General features: G+C 36.2%; 1 protein-coding gene and 1 pseudogene across 2 annotated transcripts in view; one reads left to right on the top strand and one right to left on the bottom strand.

The window, feature by feature from the left end:
* Positions 1 to 559: 559 nt before the first annotated feature.
* LOC132561606 (Wilms tumor protein 1-interacting protein homolog) overlaps positions 560 to 17,880 on the bottom strand; it is a 62,407-nt gene continuing 45,086 nt past the window's right edge. Inside the window, exons 6-9 of one of the 2 annotated variants that reach the window (XM_060226305.1) lie at positions 16,202 to 16,253; positions 10,979 to 11,047; positions 10,499 to 10,532; positions 8,224 to 8,277 (exon numbers count right to left, since the gene is read on the bottom strand). In XM_060226305.1, coding sequence (XP_060082288.1) covers positions 10,524 to 10,532; positions 10,979 to 11,047; positions 16,202 to 16,253 — 130 coding nt within the window. In that variant the 3' untranslated portion in view covers positions 8,224 to 8,277; positions 10,499 to 10,523. Of the gene's footprint in view, positions 8,278 to 10,498; positions 10,533 to 10,978; positions 11,048 to 16,201; positions 16,254 to 17,880 lie in introns of both variants that reach the window. The other variant, XM_060226304.1, reaches the window with a different exon arrangement.
* Positions 2,002 to 2,845, top strand: LOC132561610 (uncharacterized; annotated as a pseudogene).

Genomic DNA, 17,880 nt, shown 5'->3' with positions numbered 1-17,880 from the left:
CAATAATATTAAATTTCTTCCAGAAATTTTACATTTCCAATGTTCACATATGAAGCTGTTAATATTATAATAACTTTTAACACTGGTACCCATGAATCATTTATTTGTGCTCATTATGTTCCCCACACTGGCAGGTAATCTTTGACCTTACAACTGTCAAAGTTGACCTCTGGCATCACCTGTCGTCACCTTATTTTAATATTTTATAAAGGTCACATGATTGGCCTAGGTGAATGACCTTAACCTTTGTTAGAAGTGCCCTTGTATGATAGCACATCATTTATATAAAGTGGTGTGTAAAATGCATGGTATGGGTTCTGGTGATAAATGTATTCTTTTGTCAAAGACCAGAGGTCCATGTCCTGCCACAGAAGAGTGATCAGGATGTATAATGGACAATTCCAAAAACTGGTAGAATTATACACACCCAAATGATAACTGCCTAATTGTTTTGTCTGTCTGAACTGTAGTTATAAATTATGTTCAAAACCTTTCTTATTTTTCTTTCTTTTTCTTAGAAAATCTGTTTTACAACAAAAAATAACAAAAACTATACAAAAATGTTTTCTGCATTTTATTTATCATCAGCAAAATATCTACCCTTCATATTGGTGAATCCATATCTCATAAATAAAGCTAAATGAAGCAGCCCACACGTCAGGCTTGCTGTAAGTTTTTACAAACACACTGTAGGCACATTAAACACACAAGAAATTGGGGAGTTCAACACATACTGCAGGCTGTCAAAGACACTATCTGTGAATATGTTTCATAATTGTTATTAGTTCTATAATTTTCATTTTAACCAAACCGAAGGTCAAACAAAAATGAGATTACCTGATAAGTCATGATCTGGAGGAGCTCATGATAATTTGTCACCACCACTGACAAATGGTTTTTCTAAATGCATTCTGCACAAACTTTAGAAAAAATTTCTATCGAGAGGTTTGTTTTTTAACACAATACCTAATTCACATGACCCAACACTCCGAGCCTTCAGTCTTTACCAATTCCTGCTAGGAAATCACTGAAGAAACTTGTATACATTGTTAAATCTGAATGGAGAAGGTAAAGTACAGGAATGTTTGGGAGGCAGTCAATATTCATATTTCAAAAAGAAAAGTGACAAAAATAAGCAAACATTTAAATTTAGCCTCAAAAAATATGAAACAATTAACTTGAAAATTAACAAGCAACAAAATAAGCACAACCATGTTGTTTTATTTCGGAAATAACTGTATTTTTTATTTGTATGACAAGTGGTACTCTGAGGTAGGGCTGTAGTGTAAGTCTCTACGACAACAGATAGCACCATATGTGGAAACTTACACTACAGGTGTCCTAGTCATGTTTGTCCTAGCTCAATGTAGCTACTCTGCATTTAAAGTGACTTGCAGAGAAACCCTCCAATTAAAGAAAATGTTTTATAATGAATTCAGTCCAAAATCATGAATTTAAATCATTTTCTTCATAGCTCTCATTTTGTATTCTATGTAAAGAACATGAAGTTTTACTGGGACAAGTGTCAAGGATTCCCTCTGTGGGGTATTTGATAACTTTTCATCACAAATTGACCACTATAATTTACATTCATAAGAAAGATACTCCTATCATGAATAGTCTATTTGATAACAACAGAAACATTCAAATATTTTTGCATTCTCTATAAACATTATACTTACAATAACTGATAATGTACACCAATGATAACATAAACAGCCTAAAACGGATCATTCTCTTCATTTCATTCTCAATATGTATATAAATAAAACATCCAACAGAATACATACAGAATATCTCTAGGAACAATATATATAACAGTCATACAAAATCACACCCAGTCTGTATGACATCGCCTCTCATATCATACACTCTGTATGACATCACCTCTCACATCATACACTCTGTATGACGTCACCTCTCATATCATGCAGTCTGTATGACATCGCCTCTCATATCATACACTCTGTATGACATCGCCTCTCATATCATACACTCTGTATGACATCGCCTCTCACAGCATACAGTTTGTATGACATCGCCTCTCATATCATACACTCTGTATGACATCTCTCATATCATACACTCTGTATGACATCGCCTCTCATATCATACACAGTCTGTATGACATCGCCTCTCATATCATACACTCTGTATGACGTCACCTCTCATATCATGCAGTCTGTATGACATCGCCTCTCATATCATACACTCTGTATGACATCGCCTCTCATATCATACACTCTGTATGACATCGCCTCTCATATCATACACTCTGTATGACATCGCCTCTCATATCATACACTATGTATGACATCGCCTCTCACAGCATACAGTTTGTATGACATCGCCTCTCATATCATACACTCTGTATGACATCTCCTCTCATATCATACACTCTGTATGACATCGCCTCTCATATCATACAGTCTGTATGACGTCACCTCTCATATCATGCAGTCTGTATGACATCGCCTCTCATATCATACACTCTGTATGACATCGCCTCTCATATCATACACTCTGTATGACATCGCCTCTCACAGCATACAGTTTGTATGACATCGCCTCTCATATCATACACTCTGTATGACATCTCCTTTCATATCATACACTCTGTATGACATCGCCTCTCATATCATACACAGTCTGTATGACATCACCTCTCATATCATACACTCTGTATGACATCGCCTCTCATAGCATACAGTTTGTATGACATCACCTCTCATATCATACATTCTGTATGACATCGCCTCTCATAGCATACAGTTTGTATGACATCACCTCTCATATCATACTGTCTGTATGACATCACCTCTCATATCATACACAGTTTGTATGACATTGTCTCTCATATCATACACAGTTTGTATGAAATCTCCTCTCAAAACATGCAGTCTGTATGACATCGCCTCTCAAAACATGCAGTCGGTATGACATCACCTCTCATATCATACACAGTTTGTATGACATTGCCTCTCGAACACATAAAAAACTACAACAATAAGCACTTATAAACAAAGCAAACAAATAACGAATATTTAAACAATGTTCAGTAGAACACATATGTATATCAAACACAATAGTTTAAAAACCTTTTGTATAACAAATATTCTCAGATCTCAACAGCTCCGATGATATCCCCTATCAATGTACCTAATACTGAAAGTCGGGTCATTTGTACCCTGCATCCTTGTATACAGACAGAACACTACACAGTAAAGAGCAGACAGAATGGGCAAACAGGAACTTACAGCATTAATACTTTCTATTTTCTTCAATACATAGAAAAAACACACAAAAAAATGCAGAAATTGTTGAAGAAATTTGATGATTGCAATAGCTCAAAAAAAGTTTAAATATAGAGCCTGGATTGCATGATCTTATATTAATGAGAGTGTACAGGTGTGAACTAGTAAAAATATTATGTCACCTGGAACATATTGCTTTCCAATAAAAAAAATTACAGAATAAATCAACTTCCATTGCTGCATTTGTATAAGGAAGTTAAAAAGGACAAATGCACTTATATGCCCAACATAAAAAAATCCTGCCAGTTAAATTGGGAAAAAAACACCTGTATAAATATTGTTATATTGAAGCTGTGTATAGAACAACCATATAGTGTGTATGATAGCTGACATTTATATACATAGAGATCCTCCATTATATCTCATCCATGGCAGTTTATAAGACTGTGAATTGCAGTGTATGGGAAGGTCATACATAGATATATATATATATATATATATCAGTGTATGAGGATTCATGGGTCTGTGAATGTCACAAGTTTCATGGCTCTGTGAATATCACAAGTTTCATGGGTCTGTACATCAGTTAGGTGTGAATGTTTTCGGATCATTGTGAACAAGTACAGCAGTTTTTATATGGATTCATGGTTCTGTGTGAATATCTACTGCAGTGTAAGAGGGTTCATAAATCTGTAAATATCGATGGTAACTAATAAAGTACAAAGTTTTGTGTCAATGGCAGTGTACAACTAAATTGATAAGACTGTGAACACAACCTAGATCAATAATGGTGAGTGTTAGCTGGACAGACCATATTTTTAGGACAAATTAAATCCAAATATCCTTCATTTTCACTTTGCATTTTGTGAATAGTAGTTTCTGCTTTTATCAATTTAAACTACAATATGTGCATACTAGTGTTTGTGGTTATCAACTTAATAGATTAATTCGACGAACAACATCGAAGATAGGGATGGAGGGTATTATGAAGGATGGGGGGATGTGAAGCCAAACTAATGAATGAAACGCATGTAAATAACGTAATGATGGAGACAGATTCAAAATAACAAAACAAAACCACTATATATAGAACAGAAAATCTGCGAAACATATCCAAAATATAAAGCAAACATATACACACAGATGTTGTAACAAACAAGCATTAATAGAGTAAAAAAATTTGAATCAGGTTAGTAACAAATCCCAGCCTACCTAATACTAACAGGATCTATCTTAGAGTATGATCAACACTGAATTACAATGGACTTGTAATCACTGAGGTTATCTGCTGACATACTGTATCCCCATCACAGAAAAGACCAGCTGAAGTTTGAAAATCTTGTCATCAGATGAGAGCAAAATTTCCAAATCTAAATAATTCTCTAGCACAGAGAAGGAATTTATAAGAACAGGTTATCAAAATTTAAGTAAAACCATTTTCTAGAAATAACTCCCTTATAACTACCACACATCAGCACCAATAAGACTGGAAAACATTTCATTACAAATACTACCTTAGATCTATCCTGAAGTTGCACTGATCATTTTTAAACGATGGCGATATGAAGTACCACATTTGACTAGCAATAGACCATAGCCTGTTAATATACATATTAGTATCAGTTCAGTCAAGAAATTACCAAGACCTGGACTAATTTTTCTATAATAAGCCCACTAACTGACAGTCAGTCACAGGTTACAGGAAGTGAGCCACTGGGTTTATTGCTGTGTATTAAGCCCACCACCTGACTGTGAGACAGTCACAGGTAAGGTAAGCCCCTGGGTTTATTGCTGTGTAATAAGCCCACCACCTGAGTGAGAGTCAGACACAGGTAAGGTAAGCCCCTGGGTTTATTGCCGTGTATTAAGCCCACCACCTGACCGAGAGTCAGTCACAGGTAAGGTAAGCCCCTGGTTTTATTGCCGTGTAGTAAACCCACCACCTGAGTGAGAGTCAGACACAGGTAAGGTAAGCCCCTGGGTTTATTGCCGTGTATTAAGCCCACCACCTGACCGAGAGTCAGACACAGGTAAGGTAAGCCCCTGGGTTTATTGCCGTGTATTAAGCCCACCACCTGACCGAGAGTCAGTCACAGGTAAGGTAAGCCCCTGGGTTTATTGCCTTGTAGTAAACCCACCACCTGAGTGAGAGTCAGACACAGGTAAGGTAAGCCCCTGGGTTTATTGCTGTGTAGTAAGCCCACCACCTTAGTGAGAGTCAGACACAGGTAAGGTAAGCCCCTGGGTTTATTGCTGTGTAGTAAGCCCCCCACCTGACTGAGAGAGAGTCACAAGATATGTGAGCCCCTAGGCTTTTTACAGCTGAATAAATACAGTACCTCAATTAGCATTTTTTAAAATATATCAACTACTACTGCAGTGTTATCAGGTCATGTTCCTTCCTCATATTATGCAATTGCTGTGAATTATTCCTTACATTGATATACACTATAGTACACACTAGAATACTACAGCGTGATAAGGTTTTAAGGAATTAACTAGTTGTAGTAGGTACTCCTTTCACTAAATACTGTATAACTGTCACTGGGCATTAATCTGCATCTAGTACTGATAATAACTGATTTTTCAATTTAAGATTCCAACATTTTCAAAACAGATGATCTGAAAACTTAATAGATTTTGTGCTTGAAATAGTCATGATAGAAATCATTGTATTTCTCCTTTTTTAATCCTGGGACAATAAATGCTACAACTGTTGGTGTATAACAAGACATCAGTGTATGTATCGACCAAACTCACTCCACTTTAACCTCTTCAAATGATGCACGGGGGAGGATCTTGGTGTCAATGTTAATGTTACAAACCCTGGAACATTTAAGTATAAAAGTATTGCATTTGATTATGAGTAACAGAATGTCAATCCTGATGTTTTACAAACAGCTGATCTACCCTGACAAAATGTGATCAAACCCTTAATATTGGAAAAATTAGAAAAATCAATTCATCAAATACATTTGTTATATATTTCAAAACTGTCATTCATATCCATGAGCAATAGGAATTAGTAACCCAGAGGGCTTGTATCACTTAGCTGGATATTTAAGTCAACAATGCAAAACATATTTCTCTTGAAGGAAAATATTTCCCCTGATTAGCCTCGCCCCACAGATACAGCTTCAAATTCCCTAGGGGTAGGGATAGAGATCAGTTTTTAATCTCTTGACTCCAGCAATGCTATTAAGTTATGGGGTGATAAGCTCAATGGCTTCAAAGATATGATCTGTCCAGGGGTTAACAACATCCTGAAATTCCTGAAGATCAAGGTAGATTTTACAGAATTGATAGATTTTCAATAATGGGCCCCACCTATCTGGCCTTAAGGAGGTTGAGACCCAACGTTTACACAAAACTGATTTCCCTCCTCCCAAGCATGCTTCAGACCAATTTCTGAAGAACAAGATAGATTTTAAAGAAATTGATAAATTATACCTACTGAGCCCCCGCCTTTAGCCCTTTTACTTTCCCCAAAGATGCTCTAGACCAAATCTGATTAAAATCCACTCAGTTGTTCATGAATATTTGCAATATATAGTAAAAGTGAACAATGAACAATGGACGATGGATGATGGAAGACGGACGACAGACGCAGGGGTATCCCTATAGCTCACTTTGCCCTTCTGGTAAGGCAAGCTAAAAATGATGGTGTCTACGATCTAATATTTTGTAAAAAGAACTATAATAGCACAAACTGAGACATATTTGTCAAAAGATTTACAATCTTCAACATCAAATGCTTCAAATACATGAAAGCTAGCTGAATAATAACTACAGGAGACAAAATAAAGCTTCAGAAATTATTTTCATAAAGCAGAAACTATGGATGCAAATGCTTTGAACTATGTATTTTTAGAAGCAAAAATTGCCATGGTTTAAACAAGCATTATAACTTTAAAAAAGCTGCCTTTATAATCACGATAGAACTACCAAAAGTCAATCACTCAAAGCTAAATTAGCACTATCAGTTTTGTACAAAAGAATAGCATCATTACTTTTGGGGGAATTTACATGTAGATTATAGCAAATTTTAAAACATTTGGAATATTTCAGTTTTTTATTTTCAGTTGAATCATTCACAAGGAACATTTTATTTACTCAGACATTGAGACCAGACTAACTTACATTAGAAATCAGATTAGTAAAGTTGGAGAGTACACCCGATGGAAATCCTGAGGTACTGCATGAAGAAACAGGGGAATCTCTCAGCAATGTTACATCATTCATTTTTGTGGAGGATTTCTTTTTGTTTATTCCTGGGTATTCTTATTCCATGAATTCATATGTCGGTGAAATGTTCAAATAAGTAGATTTATTGAGCTACATTTATCCATGAAATCAAGAGTCGAGAAAACCATCAAAGTCCCATAAAATTCTGACAGTAGTGTAAAGCTTCAGACTGTCTGTGTCGGTGGGGACTGATTACACATATCAACATTAATGATGACTTAGACAAGGAATTGTAACAATGAAATAAGATTCTGAGATGAATGATGAAATATTGCTACAAGTCTGTGATTTGGTAACGTGTTGCAGCATGCTTGGCCGGGGGAACCTGAGGAGCAGGTTGCTGAGGATAAGGACTTGAACCTCGATACTGATTACCCCCATAGTCTATGTACCCCACACCATTCTGTGTGGGCTTATGGGTGGGGGTCGTGGGGCCACTGTTACATCCTGACACGGCAGGAGACTGTCCTGATCCATATAGGTCCCTAGGAGTTATTTGTGGTTCCTGCTCTTGAGGAAATGTGGAATCTGATTGGGACCCTGTAGGGTGAGGGTAGGATTCCAGGGATGCAGGCATGATAGCAATACTGTCACGTTGTTTTCCACTGGCATCCCGATACAGCTTGTTCTGTATGTTGTGTGTATAGGGGTCTATGTAGAAAGTCTCTTCAGGATACTGCTGAGAAAGTCGCTGAATGTGACACATGTGACAGAACAGGTGGTCCTCCAGGGGGTAGCACCGTTTGTCTGGTTCATCTGTCAGCTGGATACCACAGTCCTGTAATATATATATATAGTGTCAGTATACAGAAGGAAAGGGCACTTAGTCATAAATACACATAACAGGGGAGATAATTACACCAGGTGTTAGGGTAGCCTCAATGTAAATTATATTCTACCAGGTAAACCTGTACCCATTACTTAATAGGTGACATGACTGCCTTAATGTTACTCAGATCAGTTTGGATGTATGTAACATTTTGCGTTACTTGTATTTTTTGCAGTGTATCCATTAAGATAGTTTAAATGTTTAAAGCTTAGCAGTATAAATCTCATGCAATGATGAGGTGCACAGCAAACAGGTTATTTACAGTGGCAGTGTTACGTGTAGGGACCAACCTATTTCATGCATGAATATCACTGGTAGAACACTTGTAGTCCGATGTTCAACTGCTGTATATTTATAGGTGTACAGACTAAATAGATTCATAGTGTTAGGTGCATTTACTTTAGTAAGCATCGAGCTGTTCTTCCACATTGATTCTAGAGATAAACATTGAGCTGTCCTTCCACATTTACTCTACAGAGATACATTGAGCTGTCCTTAATCATTTAATCTACAGAGATACATTGAGCTGTCCTTCCACATTTAATCTACACAGATACACTGAGTTGTCCTTCCTCATTTAATCTACAGAGAAACATTGAGCTGTCCTTCCACATTTACTCTACAGAGATACATTGAGCTGTCCTTCCTCATTTAATCTACAGAGAAACATTGAGCTGTCCTTCCACATTTAATCTACAGAGATACATTGAGCTGTCCTTCCACATTTAAACTACAGAGATACATTGAGCTGTCCTTCCACATTTACTCTAGAGCGATACATTGCGCTGTCCTTCAAAATTTACTCTAGAGAGATACATTGAGCTGTCCTTCCACATTTAATCTACAGAGATACATTGAGCTGTCCTTCCACATTTAATCTACAGAGATACATTGAGCTGTCCTTCCACACTGACCTCTATGCAGGATCAACAATAACACTTTTGTCCAGTATTTATGGTAACTGTTTGATCCTAAGCACAGCATATTTTTATATACTTTTAAATATTACTGTTTCAAATGTAGATGACATCTTAAGCTGAAGCTGTGCGGCTTTGTTCATTCATGAAGAATGGACATAAATAGGGGTTATCCAGATGGTATCCAGGATTTCTAGGTAACTAATGTAAATATAGAGCAGATTTTTCATTATCCTGATGGTGTTCAGGATTTCTAGGTCACTAATGAAAATATAGAGCAGGACTCATCAACAAATGATGAAAGATCTCATCATAAACAAAAAACCAATTTAGTAATAAAATATGAGTAAAGTGTACCAAGTAGGAGATTTGTAGTCTGAATAATCTGCAGTCCTATTAAGAAATGGAGAGCTCCAGCCATAGAATGACGGTAACACAAGGATCATTTGTCAATGTTTCTGCACAAATTCCTAAATATTTATCTGGTATCATCATTAATCAACTTGTGCCGCGACAATTTCTTCGGAAAGATAGAAGTTATGATGAGGAATACCGAGTTTCTATTGTTTCTACAGGGAATAACTACAGAAAAAATTCTACAGGGGGTAACAAGTTCACGATAGTAAAGGTTGGTAAAAAACTGAAAACAAAATCAAAGATTAAAATATTGGTTGTATTAAATATAATACTGGGAATACAGGAGGAACAAAGTAAAAACAGACTAAATATTTATACAGTTCACCAGTCTACCCATAACACACCCAAATCACCAACATACCACAACACCAAGTACCTCCATCTAAATCATCATTCTCAAATACAATAGGATATTAATATTGATCAGCTATTGTTAATAGTGCAGCTTGTCAGGCGCTGTGTCATCCTCATCAAATATTGAAATTACAAAGTTATTTTTTCTATATTTACTTTCAGGAAATTCCCTGGATTAAATCAATATTCTGATCAACTTTTAATATTTTTGTAACTGAATTAACTTTGAAGTAAATACAAATTCATATTACACAATTTTCAAGCTGTGAGTATCACGAGAAGAAATGTTGAGTCAAAATTCCACAAAACAGGTTTCTTAATCAAATTAGAATGCCTTTTTAAAATGAAACTAGAAATATCTAATGGTCCAAATCCATGCCTGGTGAAGGGTACTTACTATCAGAGTAATAAAATTGCAAAATGAATATAATGTAACTGAAGCACAAACAAAAGGCTAAAGGTACATCACAAAACCAGCTTACTGTTATAATAACTATCAGCCTTCCATTACTTTGTCTGTGGAAGCAAAACAAAACAAAATCAACATGAGAACCAAAAGATTGTGTACTGGCAGACTTCTCCTCCCAGCACAGGCATCAGGTGTTCAGGGTATAAATACATGTGACCATATATACTCCATAAAGGGTACTAAGATAAGGTAGATGTAGACAGCAACTGGTGGTGGCAGGAGGATAAAGGAGGAAACAAAATTGTTTGATGTAATCTATACAGGTAAAATATAGGATGATAATTCTATGATAGCAGATGAAGGCAGGTTCATTACTTGTAAATAACATGACATACAATGTAAGTGTTGAAAGCAGGTACTTCACACACAAAACAATGAAAAACATTCTAATTGGTTTTCTTTAAACAATCACAAAAATTCTCATGGTATATTTGGCGTAGATTCCAGCTTATTGCCTAGTATATTAACTTAGTGATATGACAGAAATTCTTACCTCACAATGGTAACAGTCAACATGGAAATCTTTGTCCATGGAAACAACACGTACTGTCTCCTCGGTGCCCTGTCAAAAATATAAAATAGTTATCCCCCTTTACTACAGACAAATATGTATGTATTTCTCCCTCTAACTAAAACTGTAATCTCTTGTTATCTACCTTTGTTACTTATACACACAAATCATATTGTGTCACTGTATTACATGCAAATATATCAGCAATTGTCCTTTCTATCTTTTGATCCATTCCTATATCTTATAGTACATTGTCAATTATCTCCCCATGAGGATTATCTTCATAACTAGAGTATTCTGCAAAACCTGGAAGCTCCTACTACAAAGCACAGAGAGGTAAGTGTTATTTTTTATAAATATACATATAAATACCAACAGTGTCAGCAAAACATTAAACCCAGTAGAAGATCAAAGTGCCTTAAAATAGGAATGAAGTCAGTATCATGATGTCACTGATAAGATTAACAATTCTCCTTTATAGTAACACTGACTTTGACCTTGAACTGTCATGTTGGTTCCAGTATGAAGTTTGATTAAAGACCCTAAAGAATAGGAACATGAGGTGGTGAAATGACATGAGTAATACTACAAGTCATCCTCTAAAATGGAAGGATAATTTTTTTCTTGGCAAATATTTAAGTCCACTACATAAAAGCATACTAATGTTATCAGATTTCATAAACTTTCAAATGTTTATTATTTTGAAGAATTATTTGTCATTTTGATATGAAAACCACTACAAATAGAACTAACAGTTCCTACTGAGATGAACAGAGAGAGACTTGATGTCATTAAAAGTTCAATACCAGATGAAAATAAAGTTAATGTGGGATAACTATAATGAGGCAGTAAAGTTTGACAACAAAATACTAAAATGTGACAGTGTACCTGATACTGACTAATGTTATGGGTATAACACATTAATTAAATGATATTCTAGATCTCCCACTCTACACACACATTACCCAGCCAGGTTACTTACATTCTAACTTTTGTGTCATACCTATCTACTCACTAAAGCTATAGATAAAATTACAAGAATACAGGTATCACCAAATGCCTCACAATGATATTACCTTACACTTACTTAAATTCATGTACATAAACATGTAACTTCACTTAACACCTGTACACAAGTCTCATCACTTAACACCTGTACACAAGTCTCATCACTTAACACCTGTACACAAGTCTCATCATTTAACACCTGTACACAAGTCTCATCACTTAACACCTGTACACAAGTCTCATCGCTTAACACCTGTACACAAGTCTCATCATTTAACACCTGTACACAAGTCTCATCACTTAACACTTGTACTCAAGTCTCATCACTTAACACCTGTACCCAAGTCTCTCCACTTAACACCTGTACACAAGTCTCATCACTCAACACCTGTACACAAGTCTCATCACTTAAAACCTGTACACAAATCTCATCACTTAACACCTGTACACAAGTCTCATCACTTAACACTTGTACACAAGTCTCATCACTTAACACCTGTACACAAGACTCTCACTCAACACCTGTACACAAGTCTCATCACTTAACACCTGTACACAAGTCTCATCACTTAACACCTGTACACAAGTCTCATCACTTAACACCTGTACACAAGTCTCATCACTTAACACCTGTACACAAGTCTCATCACTTAACACTTGTACACAAGTCTCATCACTTTACACCTGTACACAAGACTCTCACTCAACACCTGTACACAAGACTCTCACTCAACACCTGTACACAAGTCTCATCACTTAACACTTGTACTAAAGCCCATCACTTCTCTCTTCCCTGTACACAAGTCTCAACACTTAACACCTGTACACAAGTCTCATCACTTAACACCTGTACACAAGTCTCATCACTTAACACCTGTACACAAGTCTCATCACTTAACACCTGTACACAAGTCTCATCACTTAACACCTGTACACAAGTCTCATCACTTAACACCTGTACACAAGTCTCATCACTTAACACCTGTACACAAGTCTCATCACTTAACACCTGTACACAAGTCTCATCACTTAACACCTGTACACAAGTCTCATCACTTAACACCTGTACACAAGTCTCATCACTTAACACCTGTACACAAGTCTCATCACTTAACACCTGTACACAAGTCTCATCACTCAACACCTGTACACAAGTCTCATCACTCAACACCTGTACACAAGTCTCATCATTCAACACCTGTACACAAGTCTCATCACTTAACACCTGTACACAAGTCTCATCACTTAACACCTGTACACAAGTCTCATCACTCAACACCTGTACACAAGTCTCTCCACTTAACACCTGTACACAAGTCTCATCACTTAACACCTGTACACAAGTCTCATCACTTAACACCTGTACACAAGTCTCATCACTCAACACCTGTACACAAGTCTCTCCACTTAACACCTGTACACAAGTCTCATCACTTAACACCTGTACACAAGTCTCATCACTTAACACCTGTACACAAGTCTCATCACTTAACACCTGTACACAAGTCTCATCACTTAACACCTGTACACAAGTCTCATCACTTAACACCTGTACACAAGTCTCATCACTTAACACCTGTACACAAGTCTCATCACTTAACACCTGTACACAAGTCTCATCACTTAACACCTGTACACAAGTCTCATCACTTAACACCTGTACACAAGTCTCATCACTTAACACCTGTACACAAGTCTCATCACTTAACACCTGTACACAAGTCTCATCACTTAACACCTGTACACAAGTCTCATCACTTAACACCTGTACACAAGTCTCATCACTTAACACTTGTACACAAGTCTCATCACTTAACACCTGTACACAAGTCTCATCATTTAACACCTGTACACAAGTCTCATCACTTAACACTTGAACACAAGTCTCATCACTTAACACCTGTACACAAGTCTCATCACTTAACACGTGTACACAAGTCTCATCACTTAACACCTGTACACAAGTCTCATCACTTCTCTCTTCTGTACACAAGTCTCATCACTTAACACCTGTACACAAGTCTCATCACTTAACACCTGTACACAAGTCTCATCATTTAACACCTGTACACAAGTCTCATCACTTAACACCTGTACACAAGTCTCATCACTTAACACTTGTACTCAAGTCTCATCACTTAACACCTGTACACAAGTCTCATCACTTAACACTTGTACTAAAGCCCATCACTTCTCTCTTCCCTGTACACAAGTCTCATCACTTAACACCTGTACACAAGTCTCATCACTTAACACCTGTACACAAGTCTCATCACTTAACACCTGTACACAAGTCTCATCACTTAACACCTGTACACAAGTCTCATCACTTAACACCTGTACACAAGTCTCATCACTTAACACCTGTACACAAGTCTCATCACTTAACACGTGTACACAGGTCTCATCACTTAACACCTGTACACAAGTCTCATCACTTAACACCTGTACACAAGACTCTCACTCAACACCTGTACACATGTCTCATCACTTAACACTTGTACAAAGCCCATCACTTCTCTCTTCCCTGTACACAAGTCTCATCACTTAACACCTGTACACAAGTCTCATCACTTGTACTCTCTCACTCAACACCTGTACACAAGTCTCATCATTCAACACCTGTACACAAGTCTCATCACTTAACACCTGTACACAAGTTAACACCTGTACACAAGTCTCATCACTTAACACCTGTACACAAGTCTCATCACTTAACACCTGTACACAAGTCTCATCACTCAACACGTGTACACAAGTCTCATCACTTAACACCTGTACACAAGTCTCATCACTTAACACCTGTACACAAGACTCTCACTCAACACCTGTACACAAGTCTCATCACTTAACACTTGTACTAAAGCCCATCACTTCTCTCTTCCCTGTACACAAGTCTCATCACTTAACACTTGTGCTAAAGCCCATCACTTCTCTCTTCCCTGTACACAAGTCTCATCACTTAACACCTGTACACAAGTCTCATCATTTAACACCTGTACACAAGTCTCATCACTTAACACTTGTACTCAAGTCTCATCAATTAACACTTGTACTCAAGTCTCATCACTTAACACCTGTACACAAGTCTCATCACTTAACACTTGTACTAAAGCCCATCACTTCTCTCTTCCCTGTACACAAGTCTCATCACTTAACACCTGTACACAAGTCTCATCACTTAACACCTGTACACAAGTCTCATCACTTAACACCTGTACACAAGTCTCATCACTTAACACCTGTACACAAGTCTCATCACTTAACACCTGTACATAAGTCTCATCACTTAACACCTGTACACAAGTCTCATCACTTAACACCTGTACACAAGTCTCATCACTCAACACGTGTACACAGGTCTCATCACTTAACACCTGTACACAAGTCTCATCACTTAACACCTGTACACAAGACTCTCACTCAACACCTGTACACAAGTCTCATCACTTAACACTTGTACTAAAGCCCATCACTTCTCTCTTCCCTGTACACAAGTCTCATCACTTAACACCTGTACACAAGTCTCATCACTCAACACCTGTACACAAGTCTCATCACTCAACACCTGTACACAAGTCTCATCATTCAACACCTGTACACAAGTCTCATCACTTAACACCTGTACACAAGTCTCATCATTCAACACCTGTACATAAGTCTCATCACTTAACACCTGTACACAAGTCTAATCACTTAACACCTGTACACAAGTCTCATCACTCAACACGTGTACACAAGTCTCATCACTTAACACCTGTACACAAGTCTCATCACTTAACACCTGTACACAAGACTCTCACTCAACACCTGTACACAAGTCTCATCACTTAACACTTGTACTAAAGCCCATCACTTCTCTCTTCCCTGTACACAAGTCTCATCACTTAACACTTGTGCTAAAGCCCATCACTTCTCTCTTCCCTGTACACAAGTCTCTCACTTCATTCACTTCAACTATTAAGATTACATAATATTTTCATGTGACCTGATATTTAGAAAGGCATTCTAGCATTTAGCCATTTTTTTTCTTTGAAAATTTTACTTGACTGATTTTTAAATTTACACCTTCATATATCTTAAAATTTAATCATGTCTCAACTTGTATGTATAAGGCAATAATTCAGTACATTAAAGGCCTCATTACTTTGGAGCAATTACATAGGTAACAGCATCAACACGCTGAAGAACACTTACCTCCACCGGTGTTATAGCCTGGCCACAAGCAGCACATTTAGGTGCATACACTCTGTCAACATAAAATTGTTTTCATTACAACAGAGGAACAGATGACTGTATAATGTCTGTAGATATTTATAACAAAAGATACATGTATTTATAACAAAAGATATATATGTATTTATAACAAAGGATACATGTATTTATAACAAAGGATACATGTATTTATAACAAAAGATATATGTATTTATAACAAAAGATATATGTATTTATAACAAAGGATATATATGTTTATAGCAAAGGATATATATGTATTTATAACAAAGGATACATGTATTTATAACAAAAGATATATATGTATTTATAACAAAAGATATATATGTATTTATAACAAAGGATACATGTATTTATAACAAAAGATATATGTATTTATAACAAAGGATATATGTGTTTATAGCAAAGGATATATATGTATTTATAACAAAGGATACATGTATTTATAACAAAGGATACATGTATTTATAACAAAAGATATATGTATTTATAACAAAGGATATATGTATTTATAACAAAAGTTACATGTATTTATAACAAAAGATATATGTATTTATAACAAAGGATACATGTATTTATAACAAAATGATACCTGTATTAGGTCTGTCGATGGTTACTTGAAAATAGATTCAGGTACTTAGTACAGTAATCATGGTTACAGCTATTTAGTACAGGTTTGTATTTCTGATGTAAATATGGTATTAATTACTTTCAATACAGTTGTTTGTTACTGTCAATAAACTCCTGTCAATACAGGTGTTTGTTACTGTCAATAAAGGTGTTTGTTACTGTCAATACAGGTGTTTGTTACTGTCAATACATGTGTTTGTTACTGTCAATACAAGAGTTTATTACTGTCAATACAGGTGTTTGTTACTGTCAATAAAGGTGTTTGTTACTGTCAATACAGGTATTAGCTATTGCCAATACAGGTGTTTGTTACTGTCAATACAGGTGTTTGTTACTGTCAATAAAGGTGTTTGTTACTGTCAATACAGGTGTTTGTTACTGTCAATACAGGTGACAATACAGGCGTTTGTTACTGTCAATACAGGTGTTTGTTACTGTCAATACAGGTACTTGTTACTGTCAATACAGGTGTTTGTTACTGTCAATAAAGGTGTTTGTTACTGTCAATACAGGTATTAGCTACTGTCAATACAGGTACTTGTTACTGTCAATACAGGTGTTTGTTACTGTCAATAAAGGTGTTTGTTACTGTCAATACAGGTGTTTGTTACTGTCAATACATGTGTTTGTTACTGTCAATACAAGAGTTTATTACTGTCAATACAGGTGTTTGTTACTGTCAATAAAGGTGTTTGTTACTGTCAATACAGGTATTAGCTATTGCCAATACAGGTGTTTGTTACTGTCAATACAGGTACTTGTTACTGTCAATACAGGTGTTTGTTACTGTCAATAAAGGTGTTTGTTACTGTCAATACAGGTATTAGCTACTGTCAATACAGGTACTTGTTACTGTCAATACAGGTGTTTGTTACTGTCAATAAAGGTGTTTGTTACTGTCAATAACAGGTGTTTGTTACTGTCAATACATGTGTTTGTTACTGTCAATACAAGAGTTTATTACTGTCAATACAGGTGTTTGTTACTGTCAATAAAGGTGTTTGTTACTGTCA

The sequence above is a fragment of the Ylistrum balloti genome, unplaced genomic scaffold (genome assembly GCF_031769215.1).
Source record: "Ylistrum balloti isolate Yb309-2 unplaced genomic scaffold, AGI_CSIRO_Ybal_v1 Utg371242, whole genome shotgun sequence".
NCBI lineage: Eukaryota > Metazoa > Mollusca > Bivalvia > Pectinida > Pectinidae > Ylistrum > Ylistrum balloti.
Note: the sequence above shows the minus strand (reverse complement) of the source record. Positions and strands in the feature narration are given on the sequence as shown.